Source organism: Engystomops pustulosus, chromosome 6 (genome assembly GCF_040894005.1).
Source record: "Engystomops pustulosus chromosome 6, aEngPut4.maternal, whole genome shotgun sequence".
In the NCBI taxonomy this organism is placed as follows: Eukaryota; Metazoa; Chordata; class Amphibia; order Anura; family Leptodactylidae; genus Engystomops; species Engystomops pustulosus.
Window position 1 is genome coordinate 24,200,375 of NC_092416.1, and position 20,891 is coordinate 24,221,265.

At 39.1% G+C, this 20,891-nt stretch overlaps 1 protein-coding gene across 1 annotated transcript in view; it reads right to left on the reverse strand.

Annotated features, from left to right (window-relative positions):
- LOC140134655 (uncharacterized) overlaps nt 1–20,891 on the reverse strand; it is a 127,580-nt gene that overhangs the window by 63,434 nt on the left and 43,255 nt on the right. Inside the window, exons 7-24 of the mRNA XM_072155119.1 lie at nt 20,695–20,736; nt 19,147–20,415; nt 18,860–18,898; nt 17,215–17,253; nt 14,543–14,581; nt 14,281–14,319; nt 12,919–12,957; nt 12,722–12,760; nt 11,086–11,124; nt 10,814–10,852; nt 9,687–9,725; nt 9,415–9,453; nt 7,814–7,852; nt 7,540–7,578; nt 5,494–5,532; nt 5,220–5,258; nt 3,331–3,369; nt 188–226 (exon numbers count right to left, since the gene is read on the reverse strand). Of these exons, the coding sequence (XP_072011220.1) occupies nt 188–226; nt 3,331–3,369; nt 5,220–5,258; nt 5,494–5,532; nt 7,540–7,578; nt 7,814–7,852; nt 9,415–9,453; nt 9,687–9,725; nt 10,814–10,852; nt 11,086–11,124; nt 12,722–12,760; nt 12,919–12,957; nt 14,281–14,319; nt 14,543–14,581; nt 17,215–17,253; nt 18,860–18,898; nt 19,147–20,415; nt 20,695–20,736 (1,935 nt within the window). The remainder of the gene's footprint in view (nt 1–187; nt 227–3,330; nt 3,370–5,219; nt 5,259–5,493; nt 5,533–7,539; nt 7,579–7,813; nt 7,853–9,414; nt 9,454–9,686; nt 9,726–10,813; nt 10,853–11,085; nt 11,125–12,721; nt 12,761–12,918; nt 12,958–14,280; nt 14,320–14,542; nt 14,582–17,214; nt 17,254–18,859; nt 18,899–19,146; nt 20,416–20,694; nt 20,737–20,891) is intronic.

The following is a 20,891-nucleotide window of genomic DNA, read 5'->3' on the forward strand; positions in this document are numbered from 1 at the left end:
ACTTACCCTATGGTGATTAGCAAGCTCTCCCTAGCTGTCATGTGTGTTTAATGAAATGGTGGACGGCGGAGGAACTACCTTATTAAATCCCGGCCGGACCCGAATCCAGCACAGAGAACGCGCCGCTGGATCGCGAATGGACCGGGTAAGTAAATCTGCCCCATTGTGTACTAGAAATGTGAATTACCTTTTGTTTCAGGAACAGGAGATATTTGAACATTTGGACCTAGAAAGAGAAGTATATTGTAATTAAAAGATTTTAAGTGAGCGGTAATACCATGAGCAGCCACTGTGCTATATGTAATTTGAAGACCATATCCCTCGTGTGTGCATTTTTTATATAGTTTTATGATTTTAGTGCTACATTACCTGTATTTATTTTTTATGTGTCACAGATGTTGGCTCAAGTGAATCTTGTAATTTCTGGGGCAGGTGGATGTGCCACAGTTTCCCAGCTAGGAGACTAATCGTACAGCATTTACTGACTGCTCTATGGCTAGAATGGCTTTGATTCTTTGAAGGGGTGAGGTGGACTCTGCTTTTTTAACTGAGGATGTATTTGATCTGCTTTCACGTAATTGACCAATGCCTCAACTTCGTTTGACCTATTGGGCGCTAAACGTAGACACAGCACACACTTTTTTGAACCACATATTAAATCGCAATATTCTCGGGCAACAAAACTTTTCTAAACCATGTATTAAAGAGCAATATTCTCTAAAAACCGAATTTTTGTGAACTATATATAAAAGTGCAACATTCTCTCACAACAAGACTTTTTTTATTAATCATGGATTAAAGCACAGTATTCTACGACAACAGGACTTTTCGGAGCCATGAATTAGTGTGCGCTATTCTCACTAACCACCCTTTTCTGAACTAGGTATAAAAGCACAATACTCTCTCACAATATTTTTTCTGAACTAGATACAATAGCACATTATTTTCACACAACGTAACAATGTATGAAAGCGCAATATTCTCTTAATCGATCAACTTTATAACAATTTATGAATGATGGATGATTTATGATTTTTCTGTTGCTGAATACTAGATAGAGAAAGGTTCTTCAGGATGGTGCTGGATGCTGCAGTACATGCTAATATGCAGGTCTGGTCTTGTATTGCTGTAGAATCATGTGCAATCAGTAAGAATATCCCTGCGCTCATGCTGTTCTATAGAGTGCCCTTATAAGGGCAATTATTCTACCTGTACCTATTAATATCAGCCCCTTCTTTACATCTCAGTGCCCTGTGCCAGTGCAAGTCCCTGCTTAGTTGCCTTACCTTTTGATGATAACCAAGCTCCACCTATCTGTCATGTGTGTTTAATGGTGTCTGGATGTGTGTTCAGGGCCACCAACCTGTGGGGAATTACCACACTGCGGATGGGGCCTGAGATGAAGGGCAGAAACAAGGGGTTAATGAGGGTATGTGATCACCTGGGGTGCTACCCTCGCCTACCACCACATTGTCTGAGAGTTATGTATGTATTGTCTGCACCTCCAACTCCAACCTGATACAGCTAGAATCTGTCTAAGAATTCAGTTTGTATTTTTTGCATTTTCTGGTATAAATTATAGAAGCAGAAGGCCACACCCCACTTCTCATTGGAGCCCTGGACACAGGTTTACTGCAACTAACCCTTTGCACGGACATGTTACACAAGACTCTTATATAAGATAATAAAAAAATATCTTTTAAAGATGTACAAACTCAGCAATGCCATATCTGTAAGTCATGTTATATCTGGTACAGGTAACAATTAGAGATGAGCGAACATGCTCGTCCGAGCTTGATGCTCGTTCGAGCATTAAGGTACTCGAGACGGCTCGTTGCTCGGACGAGTATTTCCCCTGCTCGAGATCGAGCATTTAATTAAAAAAACACAGTGAAGAACAATGAAGAATAGAATAAAAACAGTGAACACAGTGAACACAGGATCATTTAAGTGAAAAACACAGTGAAGAACACAGTGAAGAATAGATTACAGATGTTCGGCACATCTGCTTACTTGTCGGAAGATACGCGCGGAACGGTGCGAACAAAATAGCATGTGAAGAACAATATATATGTGTGAAGAAGACATTGCAGAACACGGTGAGCAGGACGGAGACACAAGGGAGCAGCACAGAGACACCGGGGAGCAGCACGGAGACATGGGGCAGCGGCAGCACGGAGACATGGGGCAGCGGCAGCACGGAGACATGGGGCACGGAGACATGGGGCACGGAGACATGGGCACGGAGAGCAGCGGGGCACGGAGACATGGGGCACGGAGAGCAGCGGGGCACGGAGAGCAGCGGGGCACGGAGACATGGGGCACGGAGACATTGGCACGGAGAGCAGCGGGGCACGGAGAGCAGCGGGGCACGGAGACATGGGGCACGGAGACATGGGCACGGAGAGCAGCGGGGCACGGAGACATGGGGCACGGAGACATGGGCACGGAGAGCAGCGGGGCACGGAGAGCAGCGGGGCACGGAGACATGGGGCAGCGGCAGCACAGAGACATCGGGCAGCGGCACGGAGACATCAGGGAGCGGCACGGAGACATCGGGGCACGGAGACATCGAGGGGCACGGAGACATCGGGGCACGGAGACATCGGGGCACGGAGACATCGGGGCACGGAGACATCGAGGGGCACGGAGACATCGAGGGGCACGGAGACATCGAGGGGCACGGAGACATCGAGGGGCACGGAGACATCGAGGGGCACGGAGACATCGAGGGGCACGGAGACATCGAGGGGCACGGAGATATCGAGGGGCACGGAGACATCGAGGGGCACGGAGACATCGGGGAGACTTCAGTGGAAGAAGAGCAGCGGATCCCGGGACAGCGTATCTCCCGACAAGTAAGCAGATGTGCAGAACATCTGTAATCTATTCTTCACTGTGTTTTTCACTTAAATCATCCTGTGTTCACTGTTTTTATTCTATTCTTCACTGTTCTTCACATCTGTTAACTTGTCGGGAGATAATATACGCGCGGAACAGTGAAGAATAGATTGCAGATGTTTGCATACATCTGCTAACTTATCAGAAGACATTCTTTTTCAATTAATTAACACATTTTATTCCCGAACCATGGTCCCTTTGAAAAATGCTCGAGTCTCCCATTGACTTCAATGGGGCTCGTTATTCGAGACGAGCACTCGAGCATCTGGAAAAGTTCGTCTCGAATAACGAGCACTCGAGCATTTTAGTGCTCGCTCATCTCTAGTAACAATCTTTTCAACTGACCTTTCATTCACTATTTATATGGTTTATTGTGGATACTTTAGAATTTGGCATTTTAGGTCATTGTCTACTAGAAATGTGAATTACCTTTTGTTTCGGGAACAGGAGATATTTGAACAGTTGGACCTAAAAAAGAAATGTATTGTAATTAAAAGATTTGAAGTGAGCTGTAATACCATGAGCAGCCACTGTGCTATATGTGGTAGTGTAATGTAATATGAAGACCATATCCCTTGTGTTTGCATTTTTTAATAGAATTTTATGATTTAGTGCTACATTACATGTGTTTATTTTTTATGTGTCACAGATAATTTTAGTTTTTGATATTGCAGATCCTGGTAAAGTCAAAGTATGAATGACCTTTTATTTGAGGAACCCCTGGACCCGAAAAGGAGCAGTAAAAGTATCAGTTAAAAATTATTAAAACAAACCTTAAAAATGTGACATAACAATGCAACATACACACCTGCTTTCTACCCTTGTTGGGTCAAGTGAATCTTGCAACTCTATTTCTGGGGCGAGGGCAGGTGGATGTGCAACAGGTTCCCAGCTAGGAGACTCATCGTACAGCATTGACTGACTGCTCTATGGCTAAAATGACTTTGATACTTTGAAGGGGTGAGGTGGACTCTGCTTTTTCAACTGAGGATGTATTTGATGTTTTTTCAAGTAGTTGACCAATGCCTCAACTTTGTTTGACCTATTGGGCGCTACATGTACATGCAGCACACACTTTTCTGAATCACATGAAACGCAATATTCTTGGCCAACAAAACTTTTCTAAGCCATGTATTAAAGAGCAATATTCTCTAAAAGCATAACTATTGTGAACTATATATAAAGCGCAATATTCTCTCACAACAAGACTTTTATTAACCATGGATTAATGCACAATATTCTATGACAACAGGACTTTTCTGAGCCATGTATTAGTGCGCTATTCTCTCTAACCACCCTATTCTGAACTAGGTAAAAAAGCACAATACTCTCTCACAATATTTTTTCTGAACTAGGTAAAACAGCACATTATTTTCACACAACAGGACTTAACGTAACTACGTATAAAAGCACAGTACTCTCCCACTCGAGCAACTTTACAACAAGGTATGAATGATGGATGATTTATGATTTTTCTATTGCTGAATACTAGATAGAGAAAGGTTCTTCAGGATGGTGCTGGATGCTGCAGTACATACTAATATGCAAGTCTGGTATTTAAAAGTGTTGCTGTACACTCCTGTGCATCAACATGAATATTCCTACGCTGATGCAGTTCTTCACAGTGCCCTTAAAAGGGCAATCATTCCACCTGTGCCTATTAATAGCAACCCCTTCTATACATCTCATTTCCCTGTGCCAGTGCAAGTCCCTGTCTAGTTGCCTTACCCTATGATGAGTAAGTAGCTCTCCCTAGCTGTCATGTATGTTTAATGGTATCGGGATATTTGTTCAGGGCCGCCAACCTGTAGGGAATTACCACACTGCGGATGGGGCCTGAGATGAAGGACTAGGACAAGAGGTTAATGAGGGTATGTTATCACCTGGGGTGCTACCCTCGCCTCCCAACAAATTGTCGGAGAGTTATGTGTGTATTATCTGCACCAGCAACTCAAACCTGATCCAGCTAAAATCTGTGTTAGAATTCAGTTTGTAATTTTTGCATTTTCTGGTATAAATTATAGAAGCAGAAGGCCACCCCTCAATGGAGCCCTGGCCAGAGGTTTACTGCAAGTTTTTGCACTTAACTAACCCTTTGCATGCACACGTTACACAGGAATGTTATATAAGATAATAAAATCTCTTTTAAAGTTGTATGGTACCTAATAACATACTCAGCTGTAAGTATATCTGTCATAATATATCTGGTTCAAGTAACAATCTATTGACCTAACCTTTCATACACTATTTATATGGCTTATTGTGGATACTTTAGAATTTGGAATGTTAGGTCATTGTGAACTAGAAATGTGAATTACCTTTTGTTTCGGGAACAGGAGATATTTGAACAAATGGACCTAAAAAAAAGAAGTATTTTGTAATTAAAACATTTTAAGTGAGCTGTAATACCATGAACAGCCACTGTGATATATGTGGTAGTATAATGCAATGTGAAGACCATATCCCTCGTGTGTGCATTTTTTATATAATTTCATGATTTAGTGCTACATTTCATGTGTTTATTTTTTATGTGTTACAGATCATTTTAGTTTTTGATATTACAGATCTTGGTAAAGTCAAAGTGGGAATTACCTTTTATTTCAGGAACAGGAGTTAAAATAACCCCTGGACCTGAAACGGAACAGTAAAAGTATTAAAAAATGGCTTTGATACCTTGAAGCGGTGAGGGGGAGCCTTCTGCCTTTTCAACTGAGGATGTATTTGATGTTTAGACAAGTAATTGACCAATGCCTCAACTTTGTTTGACCTATTAGGAGCTACACCTACAGGCAGCACACACTATTCTGAACCACATATTAAAACGCAATATTCTCTGACAACAAAACTTTTCTAAACCATGTATTAAAGAGCAGTATTCTTTAAAAACATAACTTTTCTGAAATAGAAAAAGAAGCCAAATGTTCTCCGAATGCAGGTCTTTTCAGAACTAGGTATAAAAAGCACAATATTCTCTGAAAATAAGACTTTTATTAACGATGGATTAAAAAGGACCTGTCAACCCCGAAAAATACCCCCAGCAAATTAGTTCACCCTAATCCAGTCCCCAGCCTCTTTATATTTATTGAAATTTTATTAAAATGTGTGTGTGCATACTTATTTTTAAACGATCCGACCTCTTATCAAATAAGAGTTCGGGTCGTCATACAGGTCCCCTAGCAGTCGGCTGTATTCATAAGGGGGCCGGCCGACACACCCCCATCACGCCCCTGTCAGTCAGGGACCTGTAAAAATCGCCGGCATCAGTGCATGTATTGCGCAATAACTGCCTTCTCTATGAGATGCGGCGTGCTAACAGCGGTCGCAGAGGAGCTTATTCACAGTGCTGGTTGAATGTTCGGCCGGCGCTGTGATTAAGCCCCTCTGTTGCCGCTGTCAGTGCGCCGCAACGCAGAGAGCCGGCAGCGATTGCACAATACATGTGCTGCTGCCATCGATTCTTGCATGTCCCTGACTGACAGGGGGTGAAGGGGGTGCGTCAGCCGGCTCCCTCATGAATACAGCTGACTGCTAGGGGACCTGTTCGACGATCCGACCTCTTATTTGATAAGAGGTCGGATCGTTTAAAACTAAGTATGCACACACACATTTTCATAAAAAATCAGTAAATATAAAGGTGCTGGGTACAGGATTAGGGGGAAATAAGTTGTTGGGGGTATTTTTCGGGGTGACATGTCCTCTTTATTGCACAATATTGTATGACAACAGGACTTTCTGAGCCATGTATTAGTGTGCGCTATTCTCACTTACCGCCCTTTTACAAACTAGGTATAAAGAGCACAATATTCCCTCACAACACTACTTTTTCTGAACTTAGTACTAAAAGCACTTTATTTTTGGACAACATGACTTTTGCTAGCTACGTATAAAAGCACAATATTCTCTTACTGGAGCAACTTTACAACAAGTTATAAATGATGGATGATTTATGATGTTCCTGTTGCTGAATACTAGATAGAGAAAGGTTCATCAGGATGGTGCTGGATGCTGCAGTACATGCTTATATGCAGGTCTGATCTTTACAAGTATTGCTGTAGAATCCTTTGAAATCAGTCAAGAATATCCCAGCACTGATGTAGTTCTTCACAGTGCCCTTATAGGGGCAGTTATTCCACCTGTCCCTATTAATAGCAGCCCCTTATATACATCTCAGTGCCATTTGCCAGTGCAAGTCCCTGCCTAGATGACTTACCCGATGATGAGTAGCAAGCTCTCCCTAGCTGTCACGTGTGTTCAATGGTGTCTGGATGTGTGTTCAGGGCCGCCAACTTGTGGTAAGTTATCACACTGCAGATGGGGCCTGAGATGAGATGTATGAGATGTATTTTTTGCATTTCCTGCTATAAATTATAGAAGCAGGAGGCCATCCCACTTCTCATTGGAGCCCTGGCCACAGTTTTACTGCAAGTTTTGCCAACTTAACTAACTCTTTGCATGGACGTGTTTTAAAGGAATCTTATATAAGATAGTAAACTCAGCAATGGCATATCTTAAGTCATATGATATCTGGTACAGGTAACAATCTTTTGAACTGACCTTTCATTCACTATTTATATGATTTATTATGGAAACTTTGGAATTGGTTATTTTAGGTCATTGTGTACTAGAAATGTGAATTACCTTTTGTTTCGGGAACAGGAGATATTTGAACATTTGGACCTAGAAAGAGAAGTATATTGTGATTAAAATGTTTTAGGTGAGCTGTAATACCATGAGCAGCCACTGTGCTATATGTGGTAGTGTAATGTAATGTGAAGACCACATCCGTTGTGTGTGCATTTCTGTACATAATTTTAGGATTTACTGCTACATTACATGTGTTTATTTTTTATGTGTCACAGATAAGTTTAGTTTTTGATATTGGAGATCCTGGTAAAGTCAAAGTGGGAATTACCTTTAATTTCAGGAACAGGACTAATAATCATCTCTAGACCTGAAATGGAACAGTAAAAATATGAGTTAAAAATTATTAAAACAAACCTTAAAATTGTGACATAACAAGGCAACATACACACCTGTCTTCTACCCATGTTGGGTCAAGTGAATCTTGCAACTCTATTTTTGGGGCGAGGGCAGGTGGATGAGCCAAATGTTTCCAGGTAAGAGACTCATTGTACAGCAATAAATGACTGCCCTATGGATGAAATGGCTTTGATACTTTTAAGGGGGGGGGGGGGTGGAGGGCTCTGCCTTTTCAACTGAGAATGTATTTGATGTTCTGTCAAGTAATTGACTAACGCCTCAACTTTGTTTGTGTGTCTATTGGGCACGACACGTACACGCAGCACACACTTTTTTGAGCCAAGTATTAAAACACAATATTCTCTAACAACATCACTTTTCTAAACCATGTATTAAAGAGCAATATTCTCAAAAAACAAAACTTTTCTGAACTACATATAAAAGCACAATATTCTCTGAAAACAGGTCTTTTCAGACATAGATATAAAAAGCACAATATTCTCTCACAACAAGTCTTTTATTAACCACAGATTAAAGCACAATATGCTATGACAACAGGAGTTTTCTGAACCACATATTAGTGAGCGCTTTTCTCACTAACCACCCTTTTTTTACCTAGGTACAAAAGCACATTATTTTCGCACAATAGGACTTTTCGTAACTACATATAAAAGCACAATTTTCTCTTACCGGAGCAACTTTACAACAAATTATGAATGATAAGGATGTTTTATGATTTTTCTGTTGCTGAATACTAGATAAAGAAAGGCTTTTCAAGATGGTGCTGGATGCTGCAGTACATGCTAATACGCAGGAACGGTCTTTACAAGTGTTGCTGTAGAATACTATGCAATCAGTAAGAATATCCCTGCACTTATGCAGTACTTCACAGTGCCCTCATAAGGGCAATTATTCCACCTGTCACTATTAATAGCAGCCTCTTCTATACATCTCAGTTCCCGTTGCCAGTGGAAGTCCTTGCCTAGTTGACTAACCCTATGAAGAGTAGCAAGCTCTCCCTAGCTGTCTTTTGTGCTCAATGGTGTCTGCATGTGTGTTCAGGGCCGCCAACCTATTGTGAATTATTACACTGCAGATGGGGCCTGAGATGAAGGGCAGGGACAAGGGGTCTCCTCCCATCTAATTAACTAAGGGATAAATATGTATTTCCTGCACCAGCAACTCAAACCTGATCCAGCTAGAATCTGTCTTAGAATTCAGTTCTGGTATAATTTATAGATGCAGAAGGCCACACCACTTCTCAATGGAGCCCTGGCCACAGGATTACTGCAAGTTTTTGCACTAAACTAACCCTTTGCATGGACATGTTACACAAGAATCTTATATAAGATAATAAATTAATCTCTTTTGAAGAGATGTACAAACTCAGCAATGCTATATCTGTAAGTCATATTATATCTGGTACAGGTAACAATCTTTTGAACTGACCTTTCATTCTCTATTTCTATGCTTTATTGTGGATACTTTAGTCTTTGATATATTAGGTCATTGTGTACTAGAAATGTGAATTACCTTTTGTTTCAGGAACAGGAGATATTTGAACATTTGGACCTAGAAAGAGAAATATATTGTGATTAAAAGATTTGAGGTGAGCTGTAATACCATGAGCAGCCACTGTGCTATATGTGGTAGTGTAATGTAATGTGAAGACCATATCCCTCATGTGTGAATTTTGTATATAATTTTATGATTTAGTGCTACATTACATATGTTTATTTTTTATGTGCCACAGATTATTTAGTTTTTGATATTGCAGATCCTGGTAAAGTCAAAGTGGGAATTACCTTTTATTTCAGGAACAGGACTAATAATCATCTCTGGACCTGAAACGGAACAGTAAAAGTATGAGTTGAAAAAATATTAAAACAAACCTTAAAATTGTGACATAACAAGGCAACATACACACCTGCCTTCTACCCATGTTGGGTCAAGTGAATCTTGGGGGCAGGTGGATTTACCAGTTTCCCAGCTAGGAGACTCATGGTACAGCATTAAATGACTGCTCTATGGCTAATAATGGCTTTGATACTGTAAAGTGGGTGAGGAGGAGGGCTGTGCCTTTTCAACTGATGATGTATTTGATCTTCTGTCAAGATATTGACCAATGCCTCAACTTTATTTGACCTATTGGGCGCTACACGTACAGGCAGCACACACTTATCAGAGCCACGTATTAAAATGCAATATTCACTGACAACAGGACTTTTCTGAACTAGATAAAAAAGTGCAATATTCTCTCACAACTATTATTTGTCTGAACTAGGTACAAAAGCTCAATGTTCCCTTACTGGAGAAATATTACAATAAGGTAGGAATGTTGAGGATGATTTATGATTTTTCTGTTGCTGAATACTAGATAGAGAGAGGTTCCGCAATATGTTGCTGGATGCTGCAGTACATGCTAATATGCGGGTCTGGTCTTTACAAGTATTGCTGGAGAATCCTGTACAATCAGTAAGAATATCCCAGGACGGATGCAGTTCTTCACAGTGCCCTTATAAGGGCAATTATTCCACCTGATCCTATTAATAGCAGCCCTTTCTTTATATCTCATTGCCCTGTGCAAGTGCAGGTTCCTACCTAGTTGACTTACCCTATGATGAGTAGCACGCTCTCCATAGCTGTCATGCTGTCAATTGTGTTTAATGGTGTCTGGATGTGTATTCAGGCCGGCAACATGTGGTTAATTATGGCACTGCAGATAAACTCTGAGATAAAGGGTAGATGAGGGTATGTAATCACCTGGGGTGCTACTCTCGCCTCCAACCTTATTGTCTAAGGGAGCACCAGCAACTAAAACCTGATCCAGCTAGAATCTGTCTTAGAATTCAGTTTGTATTTTTTGCATTTTCTGGTATAAATTATAGAAGCAGAAGGCCACCCCACATTGTGTACTAGAAATGTGAATTACCTTTTGTTTCGGGGACAGGAGATATTTGAACATTTGGACCTAGAAAGAGAAGTATATTGTTAATAAAAGATTTGAGGTGAGCTGTAATACCATGAGCAGCCACTGTGCTATATGTGGTAGTGTAATGTAATGTGAAGACCATATCCCTCTTGTGTGCATTTTTTATAGAATTTTATGATTTAGTGCTACATTACTTGTGTTTATTTTTTATGTGTCACAGATAATTTAGTTTTTGATATTGCAGATGTTGGTAAAGTCAAAGTAGGAATTACCTTTTATTTCAGGAACAGGACTAATAATCATCTCTGGACCTGAAAAGGAACAGTGAAAGTATGCGTTAAAAAATTATTAAAACAAACCTTAAAATTGTGACTTAACAATGCAACATACACATCTGATTCTACCCATGTTGGGTCAAATGAATCTTGAAACTCTATTTCTGGGGCAGGTGGATGTGCCACAGTTTCCCACAGTTTAGGAGACTCATCGTACAGCATTAACTGACTGCTCTATGGCTAGAATGGCTTTGATACTTTGAAGGGGGTGAGGGGGAGTGTTCTGCTTTTTCAACTGAGGAAGGATTTGATGTTTAGACAAGTAATTGACCATTGCCTCAATTTTGATTGACCTATTAGGAGCTACACATACAGGCAGCACACACTATTCTGAACCACATATTAAACTGCAATATTCTCTGACAACAAAACTTTTCTAAACCATGTATTAAAGAGCAATTTACTTTAAAACCTAAGTTTTCTGAACTAGATAAATAAGCCAAATGTTCTCTGAATACAGGTCTTTTTAGAACTAGGTTTAAAAAGCACAATATTCTCTCAAAAGAAGACTTTTATTAACAATGGATTAAAGCACAATATTCTATGACAACGGGATTTTTGGAGCCACATATTAGTGTGCGCTATTCTCACTAACCACCCTTTTCTGAACTAGGTATAAAAGCACAATATTCTCTCACAACACTACTTATTCTGAACTTAATATAAAAGCACTTTATTTTTGGACAACATGACTTTTGGTAACTACGTATAAAAGCATAATATTCTCTTACAGGAGCAACTTTACAACAAGTTATGAATGATGGATGATTTATGATGTCTCTGTTGCTGAATACTCGATAGTGAAAGGTTTTTCAAGACAGTGCTGGATGCTGCAGTATATGCTAATATGCAGGTCTGGTCTGTGTAATCAGTAAGAATATCCCTGTCCTGATGCAGTTCTTTACAGTGCCCTCATAAGGGCAATTATTCCACCTGTCCCTATTAATAGCAGCCACCTCTATACATCTCAGTTCCATGTGCCAGTGCAAGGCCCTGTCTATTTGACTTACCCTATGATGAGTAGCAAGCTCTGCCTAGCTGTCTTGTGTGTTAATGGTGTCTGGATATGTGTTCAGGGCCGCCAACCTATGATGAGTTATCACAATGCAGATGGGGCCTTATGATGGGCAGGAACAAGGGGTAAAAGAGGGTATGCAATCACCTTGGGCGCTACTTTTGCCTCCCACCAAATTGTCTGACAGATATGTATGTATTGCCTGCACCAGCAACTCAAACCTGATCCAGCTAGTATCTGTCTTAGAATTCAGTTTGTATTTTTTGCATTTCCAAGGCCACACCCCACTTGTCATTGGAGCTCTGGCCACAGATTTAACTGCAAGTTTTGCCACTTAACTGACTCTTTGAATGGACATGTTTTAAAAGATAATTAAAAATATATATCTTTTTTTTAAGATGTACAAACTCAGCAATGCTATGTCTGTAAGTCATATCATATCTGTATCTACAGGTAACAATCTTTTGAACTAAACTTTCATTCACTATTTCTATGATTTATTGTGGATACTTTAGAATTGGATATTTTAGGTCATTGTCTACTAGAAATGAGAATTACCTTTTGTTTCGGGAACAGGAGATATTTGAACATTTGGACCTAAAAGAGAAGAATATTGTTATTAAAAAAAAAATTAGATGAGCTGTAATACCATAATTTTATGATTTAGTGCTACATCACTTGTGTTTATTTTTATGTGCCACAGATTATATAGTTTTTGATATTGCAGACCTTGGTAAAGTCAAAGTGTAAATTACCTTTTATTTGAGGAACAGGAGTTATAATGGCTTCTGGACCTGAAAAGGAACAGTAAAAGAAACAGTTAGAAATTAATAAAACAAAGCTTAAAATTGTGACACAATGATGCGACATACACATCTGATTGTACAGCATTAATTGACTGCTCTATGGCTAGAATGGCTTTGATACTTTGAAGGGGTTGAAGTGGAGGGCTCTGCCTTTTCAAATGAGGATGTCTTTGATGTTCCATCAAGTATTTGACCACGCCTCAACTTTGTTTGATCTATTGGGCGCTACATGTACATGCAGCACACATTTATCTAAGCCACGTGTTAAAACACAATATTCACTTAGCAATATTAACAAAACTTTGCTAAACCATTTATTAAAGAGCAATATTCTCCAAAAGCTTTTCCGGACTAAATATAAAAGCCAAATATTTTCTGAAAAAAAATCTTTTCAGAACTAGATATAAAAAGCACAATATATTCTCACAACATAACTTTTATAAACAATGTATTAGTGTGCGCTATTCTCACTAACCACCCTTTTCTGAACTAGGTATAAAAGCACAATATTCTTTTACTGGAGAAACTTTACAATGATTTATAAATGATGAGGAAGATTTATGATTTTTCTGTTGCTGCATACTAGATAGAGAAAGGTTCTTCAGGATGGAGCTGGATGCTGCAGTACATGCTAATATGCAGGTCTGGTATTTACAAGTATTGCCGTAGAATAATGTGTAATCAGTAAGAATATCCCTGCGCTCATGCTGTTCTTCACAGTGCCCTTATAAGGGCAATTATTCCACTTGTCCATATTAAGAGCAGCCCCATCTTTACAACTCAGTGCCCTGTCTAGTTGACTTACCCTATGGTGAGTAGCAACTCTCCCTAGCTGTCTTGTGTGTTTAATGGTGTCTGGATGTGTGTTCAGGGCCGCCAACTTGTGTTGAATTATCGCACTCCAGATGGGGCCTGAAATGAAGAGCCGCGACAAGGGGGCAGATGAGGGTATGTGATTACCTTTAGCTCTACCCTCATCTCCCATTTTTTGTATTTTCTGTTATAAATTATAGAAGCAGAAGGCCATCTCACTTCTCAATGGAGCCCTGGCCACTTATTTATTGCAAGTTTTGGCACTTAACTACCCCTTTGCATGGACATGTTACACAATAACAAGAATCTTATATAAGATAATAAAAAAATATCTTTCAAAGTTGTACAAACTCAGCAATGCCATATCTGTAAGGCATATCCTATCTGGTACAAGTAACAATCTTTTGAACTGACCTTTCATTCACCATATATATGATTTATTGTGGATAATTTAGAATTTGGTATTTTAGATCATTGTGTACTAGAAATGTGAATTACCTTTTGTTTCAGGAACAGGAGATATTTGAACATTTGGACCTAAAAAGAGAAGTATATTGTAATTAAAACATTTTAAGTGAGCTGTAATACCATGAGCAGCCACTGTGCTATATGTAATGTGAAGACCATATCCCTCGTGTGTGCATTTTTGTACATCATTTTATGATTTATTGCTACATTACATGTAATTATTTTTTTATGTGTCACAGGTAATTTTAGTTTTTGATATTGCAGATCCTGGTAAAGTCAAAGTGTGAATTACCTTTAATTTCAGGAACAGGAGTTAAAATAACCCCTGGACCTGAAACAAAACATTAAAAGTATAAGTTAAAAAAATATTAAAACAAAGCTTAAAAATGGGACATAACAATAGAACATATACACCTGCCTTCTACCCATGTTGGGTCAAGTGAATCTTGCAACTCTATTTCTGGGGTAGGGGCAGGTGGATGTGCAAAAGTTTCCCAGCTTGGAGACTCATCATACAGCATTAACTGACTAAAATTGCTTTGATACTTTGAAGAGGTCAAGGTGGAGGGCTCTGTCGTTTCAACTGATAATGTATTTGATGTTCAGACAAGTACCATATATACTCGAGTTTAAGCCTAGTTTTTCAGCACAAAAAAAGTGCTGAAAACCCAAACTCGGCTTATACTTGAGTAAAAAAATATAGGTTTTACCAGGCTTTTGTGGTAAAATTAGGGGGCTCGGCTTATACTTGGGTCGGCTTATACTCAAGTATTTACGGTAATTGACCAATGCCTCAACTTTTTTTGACCTATTGGGCGCTACACATACACGCAGCGACACTCTTATCTAAACCTTATATTAAAACACAATCTTCACTGACAACAGGACTTTTCTGAACTAGGTAGAAAAGCGCAATATTCTCTCGCAACAAAACTTTTCTAAACCATGTAAAAAAGAGCAATATTCTCTAAAACAGATTTTTCTGAACTTGGTATAAAAGAACAATATTCTTTTACTGGAGAAACTTTACAATGATGTATAAATGATGAGGAAGATTTATGATTTTTCTGTTGCTGAATACTAGATAGAGAAAGGTTCTTCAGGATGGAGCTGGATGCTGCAGTACATGCTAATATGGAGGTCTGGTCTTTACAAGTATTGCTGTTGAATCCTGTGCAATCAGTAAGAATATCCCTGCGCTCATGCAGTTCTTCACAGTGCCCTCATAAGGGCAATTATACAACCTGTCCCTATTAATAGCAACCCCTTCTATACATCTAGCTGCCCTGTGCCAATGCAAGTCCCTGCCTAGTTGACTTACCCTATGGTGAGTAGCAACTCTCACTAGCTGTCTTGTGTGTTTAATGGTGTCTGGATGTGTGTTCAGGGCCACCAACTTGTGTTGAATTATCGCACTCCAGATGGGGCCTGAAATGAAGGGCCGTGACAAGGGGGTAGATGAGGGTATGCGGTTACCGTTGGCTCTACCTTCACCTCCCACCTTATTGACTAAGGGATGTATATGTATTTCCTGCATCAACAACTCAAACCTGATCTAGCTAGAATCTGTCTAAGAATTCGGTTTGTATTTTTTGCATTTTCGGCTATAAATTATACAAACAGAAGGCCACACCCCACTTCTTAATGGAGCCCTGGCCACTGATTTAACTGCAAATTTTGCTACTAAACTAACCCTTTGCATGGACATGTTACATAAGAATCTTATATAATATCATAAAATCTCTTTTAACGATGTACAAACTCAGCAATGCAATATCTGTCACAGGTAACAATCTTTTGACCTGACCTTTCAATCACTATTTCTATGATTTATTTTGGATGCTTTAGAATTGGATATTTTAGGTCATTTTTAGAGATGAGCGAGTATACTCGTCCGAGTATACTGCTCGGTCGAGTATTAGCATACTCGGACCGGCTCGTTACTCGGACGAGTATCTCGCCGGCTCAAGATCGAGCAGTAAATTAATAAAATAAATTGAATAAAAGTATTTTTATTGTAAAAAAAAATATTCCAGATGTTTGCAGATGTTTTACTTGTAAGAACACATTGAAATAACACTATTCTTCACTTTCCAGGTGTTCGCGCGTGTCTCCCGCTAGGTTCGGAGATGTTCGGAACATCTGGAATGGGAAGAATATTGTTCTTTCAATGTGTTCTGCACTTAAATGGTCCTGTATTCACTGTTTTTAATGTTTTAATTCTATTCTTCACTTTGCAGCTGTGCGCGCGTATCTCTGAACCTATCAGGAGACACGCGCGCACACCTGCAAAGTGAAGAATAGAATTAAAACATTAAAAACAGTGAACACAGGAGAATTTAAGTGCAGAACACATTGAAAGAACAATATTCTTCACATTCCAGATGTTCGTGCACATCTCCTAACTTAGCGGGAGACACGCGCGAACACCTGCAAAGTGAAGAATAGTGTTATTTCAATGTGTTCTTACAAGTAAAACATCTGCAAACATCTGGAATTTTTTTTTTGCACTGTTCTTTTACTGTTCAGTTTTATTAAAAAAATGCTCGGGTCTCCCATTGACTTCAATGGGGCTCGTTATTCGAGACGAGCACTCGAGCATCTGGAAAAGTTCGTCTCGAATAACGAGCACCCGAGCATTTTAGTGCTCGCTCATCTCTAGTCATTTTGTACTAGAAAAGTGAATTACCTTTTGTTTTGGGAACAGGAGATATTTGAACATTTGGATCGAGAAGGAGAAGTATATTGTAATTATTTAATTTTAAGTGAGCTGTAATTCCATGAGCAGCCACTGTGCTATATGTGATAGTGTAATGTAATGTGGAGACCATATCCCTAGTGTGTGCACGTCTTATTATAAAACTTTATGATTTAGTGCTACATTACATGTGTTCAATTTTTATGTGCCACAGATAATTAATTTTTTTATATTGCAGATCAGGTTAAAGTCAAAGTGTGAATTACCTTTTATTTCAGGAACAGGACTAATCATAACCCCTGGACCTAAAAAGGAACAGTAAAAGTATCAGTTAAAAAATTATTAAAACCAACCTTAAAATTGAAATATAACAATACAACATACACACCTGCCTTCTACCCATGTTGGGTCAAGTGAATCTTGGGGGCACGTGGCTGTGCCTACAGCATTAACTGACTGCTCTATGGCTAAAATGGCTTTGATACTTTAAAGGGGGTGAGGAGGAGGGCTGTGCCTATTCAACTGAGGATGTATTTGATGTTCTGTCAAGTATTTGACCAATGCCTCAACTTTGTTTGACCTATTGGCCGCTTAACTACACGCAGCACACACTTATCTAAACCTCATATTAAAACGTAATATTCAATGAATACAGGACTTTTCTGAACTAGAAAAGCACAATATCCTCTGAATATTTAATTTTTCTGAACTAGGTAGAAAAGCGCAATATTCTCTGGCAACTAAACTTTTCTAAACTATGTATTAAAGAGCAATACTCTCTAAAAACAAAACTTTTCTGAAGTAAATATAAAAGCACTATATTCTCTGAAAACAGATCTTTTCAGACCTTTGTATAAAAAATACAATGTATTCTCACAGCAAGGCTTTTATTAACCATAGGATAAACCACAATATTCTATGACAACAGGATTTTCTCAACCATGTATTAGTGTGCTATTGTCAATAACGACCCTTTTCTGAACTAGATATAAAAGCACAATATTCTCTTACTGGAGCAATTTTAAAATTAGGAGTGAATGGTGAGGATGATTTATGATTTTTCAGTTGCTGAATACTTAATATACAAAGGTTCTTCAGGATGGTGCTGGATGCAGCAGTACATGCTAATATGCAGGTCTGGTCTTTACAAGAATTGCTGTAGAATCCTGTGCAATCAGTATGAATATCCCTGCGATGATACAGTACTTCATAGTGCCCTTATAAGGGCAATTATTCCACCTGTCCCTATTAATAGCAGCACCATCTTTACATATCAGTGCTCTGCGCAAGTGCAGGTCCCAACCTAGTTGACTTACCCTATGACGAGTAGCAAGCTCTACCTAGCTGTCTTGTTTAATTAATGGTGTCTGCATGTGTGTTCAGGGCTGCCAACTTGTGGTGAATTATCACACTGCAGATGGGGCCTGAGATGAAGGGCAGGAACAAGGGGTAAATGAGGGTATGCAATCACCAGAGGTGCTACCATTGCCTCCCACCTAATTGACTAAGGGATAAATATGTATTTCATGCACCAGCAACTCAAACCTGATTCAGCTAGAATTGGTCTTAGAATTCAGGTTGGGTTTTTTTTTTGCATTTTCTGTTATAAATTATAGAAGCAGAAGGCCACACCCCACTTCTCAATGGAGTCTTGGCCATAGATTTAACTGCAAGTTTTGGCACGAAACTAACCTTTCGCATGGGCATGATACACAAGAATCTTATATAACATAATAAAAAATCTCTTTAAGATGTACAAACTCAGCAATGCTATATCTGTAAGTCATAATATATCTGTATCTACAGTTAACAATCTTTTGAACTGACCTTTCATTTACTATTTATATGATTTATTGTGGATGATTTAGAATTTGATATTTCAGGTCATTGAGTATTAATAATGTAAATTACCTTTTGTTTCGGGAACAGGAGATATTGGAATATTTGGACCTAGAAAGAGAAATATATTGTGATTAAAACATTTTAAGTGAGCGGTAATACCATGAACAGCCACTGTGCTATATGTGGTAGTGTAATGTAATGTGAAGACCACATCCCTCGTGTGTGCATTTTTGTATATAACGTTATAATTTAGTGTGTGTTTATTTTGTATGTGCCAGGGATTAGTTTACAATTAAGTTATTGATATTACAGGACTTGGTAAAGTCGAAGCATGAATAACAATGAAACGTACACACCTTGTATATCGGGTGCCACCGTTCCATATGCCATATCCTTTGAGTAACCAATACTTAGGACACCAAAAGGCGTTGTAGGATGTTTCAACTTGTTAGAGCTAGAGCCACCACCACAATTATATTCTGTCCAGGAATAGTCAGATTGAGGGAACACATTCCACTTTGTATTGTTTAGAACCTTTTCATCGTACTGGATTTCAGGGGCAATTGATGATTTTGCTATAATAATCCCCAAATTATTGTCAAAATTGTCCTGTCCAATGAGGTTAAATTGAAGGTTAAAGGAATTAACATCTGGTACTTTAGTCATGAAAGGTCCAAATGGTTTGCCTTTATATTTTCCACCAGTGCCAAAAAGTAGGACTTGTATTCTTTCCGTGCTGTGAATGGATAACGGTGAGGACACAGAGACATTAAATCTCATCAGCTGTCCTGCTTCCACTTTGGTTTTCATCTTATTTCCACCGGATTGGTATTCAAAACAAGCGGATTTGGAAGCCAAGGCAAAAACCTGGTCACTTTTTGATTGGAAGGACATTCCTGGGACAAAGAAGGACGTTCCCCAACTTGTAACAGGTTGAAGCTGTTCAAACACATGGCTGCAGCCTTCATTACTAGGAGCACATGAATGTCCAGATAGAACAGCCACAGGGTGTTGTGAGGTCACTTTAGTCCCCGAGAGGTCCTCTATACTCTGGAGCTGTAGGGACTCGAATGGCTCCATATTTGTGGTCAATGTGTCACCCTTTTTATAACTCTTGCCTTTGAATTGCACTGCTCCAGTGAGGGAGATGTTTACTGTTGATTCCATTTTTGTGTTTACAACAGAAAACTCTGGATAATGGTTAGAAGGTCCTTTGGCTACAGCAGCAAACTCTGGATAATGGTTAGAAGGTCCATTGGATGGGGTGATTATATAGTAATCTGTGCCCCACTGGTCAACTGGATAAATCAAAGAAACATCTCCACTGGTTTTCTTAAAGTTTCGGGCCATCACAGTAATGTCAGCATCAGATTTAATGATGGTGGTACATGGACACACCCCAGATCCTTTGACTTCTGAAGGTTTTGGAAGATCAAAAGTTACTGTTTCTCCTTTTCCAACTTGGATTGTCTTGTTGAAAGTAGACTTGTTCATGGTAACAGTTACTGTGGTGGAAGGTGTAGTCCCAGTTACAAGGATTTCTCTCCTGGGGCTGTCATCTGAAAAACCGTTCTGCAAAAACGCCACAATGAAGTATTTTCCCTGGGAGGTCACTCTCCTCGGGCCTGTAGATAAAACTTGAAGTAAGTTTATCTTTTAAATCTAAATTATCAACTATCATTTTTATCTGCAGCATAGATGATAAATATAGAGCACTGGGGTCCACTAATTAGACTCCCACCAATCACAGAGGAGGTTTTGCACATTTATTATGCAGTCAATGGGTAACTATCCAGATTTTTCTTATAGACTTTAAAAGGAGCTTTAGTGTAACAGTGTAGCAGATTTTTCATACATACTATAAATGTATGTACTATGTATTATAAAATGTGATTAATACCTACCTGTCATGTGATGTTGCCCATTTATACCGTATCCACCAAATTCTAGAAAACAAATGTTAAATATTTCATTTCATTTTTTTTGTACTGTTGATTGTTGATAAATACAGGACAGACAAATGATAGATAGATTGATAGATAAATATAGATAGCTACATTTAAAAAATCCAAAAATAGGCAGCACTCCAAGGTAATTCAAA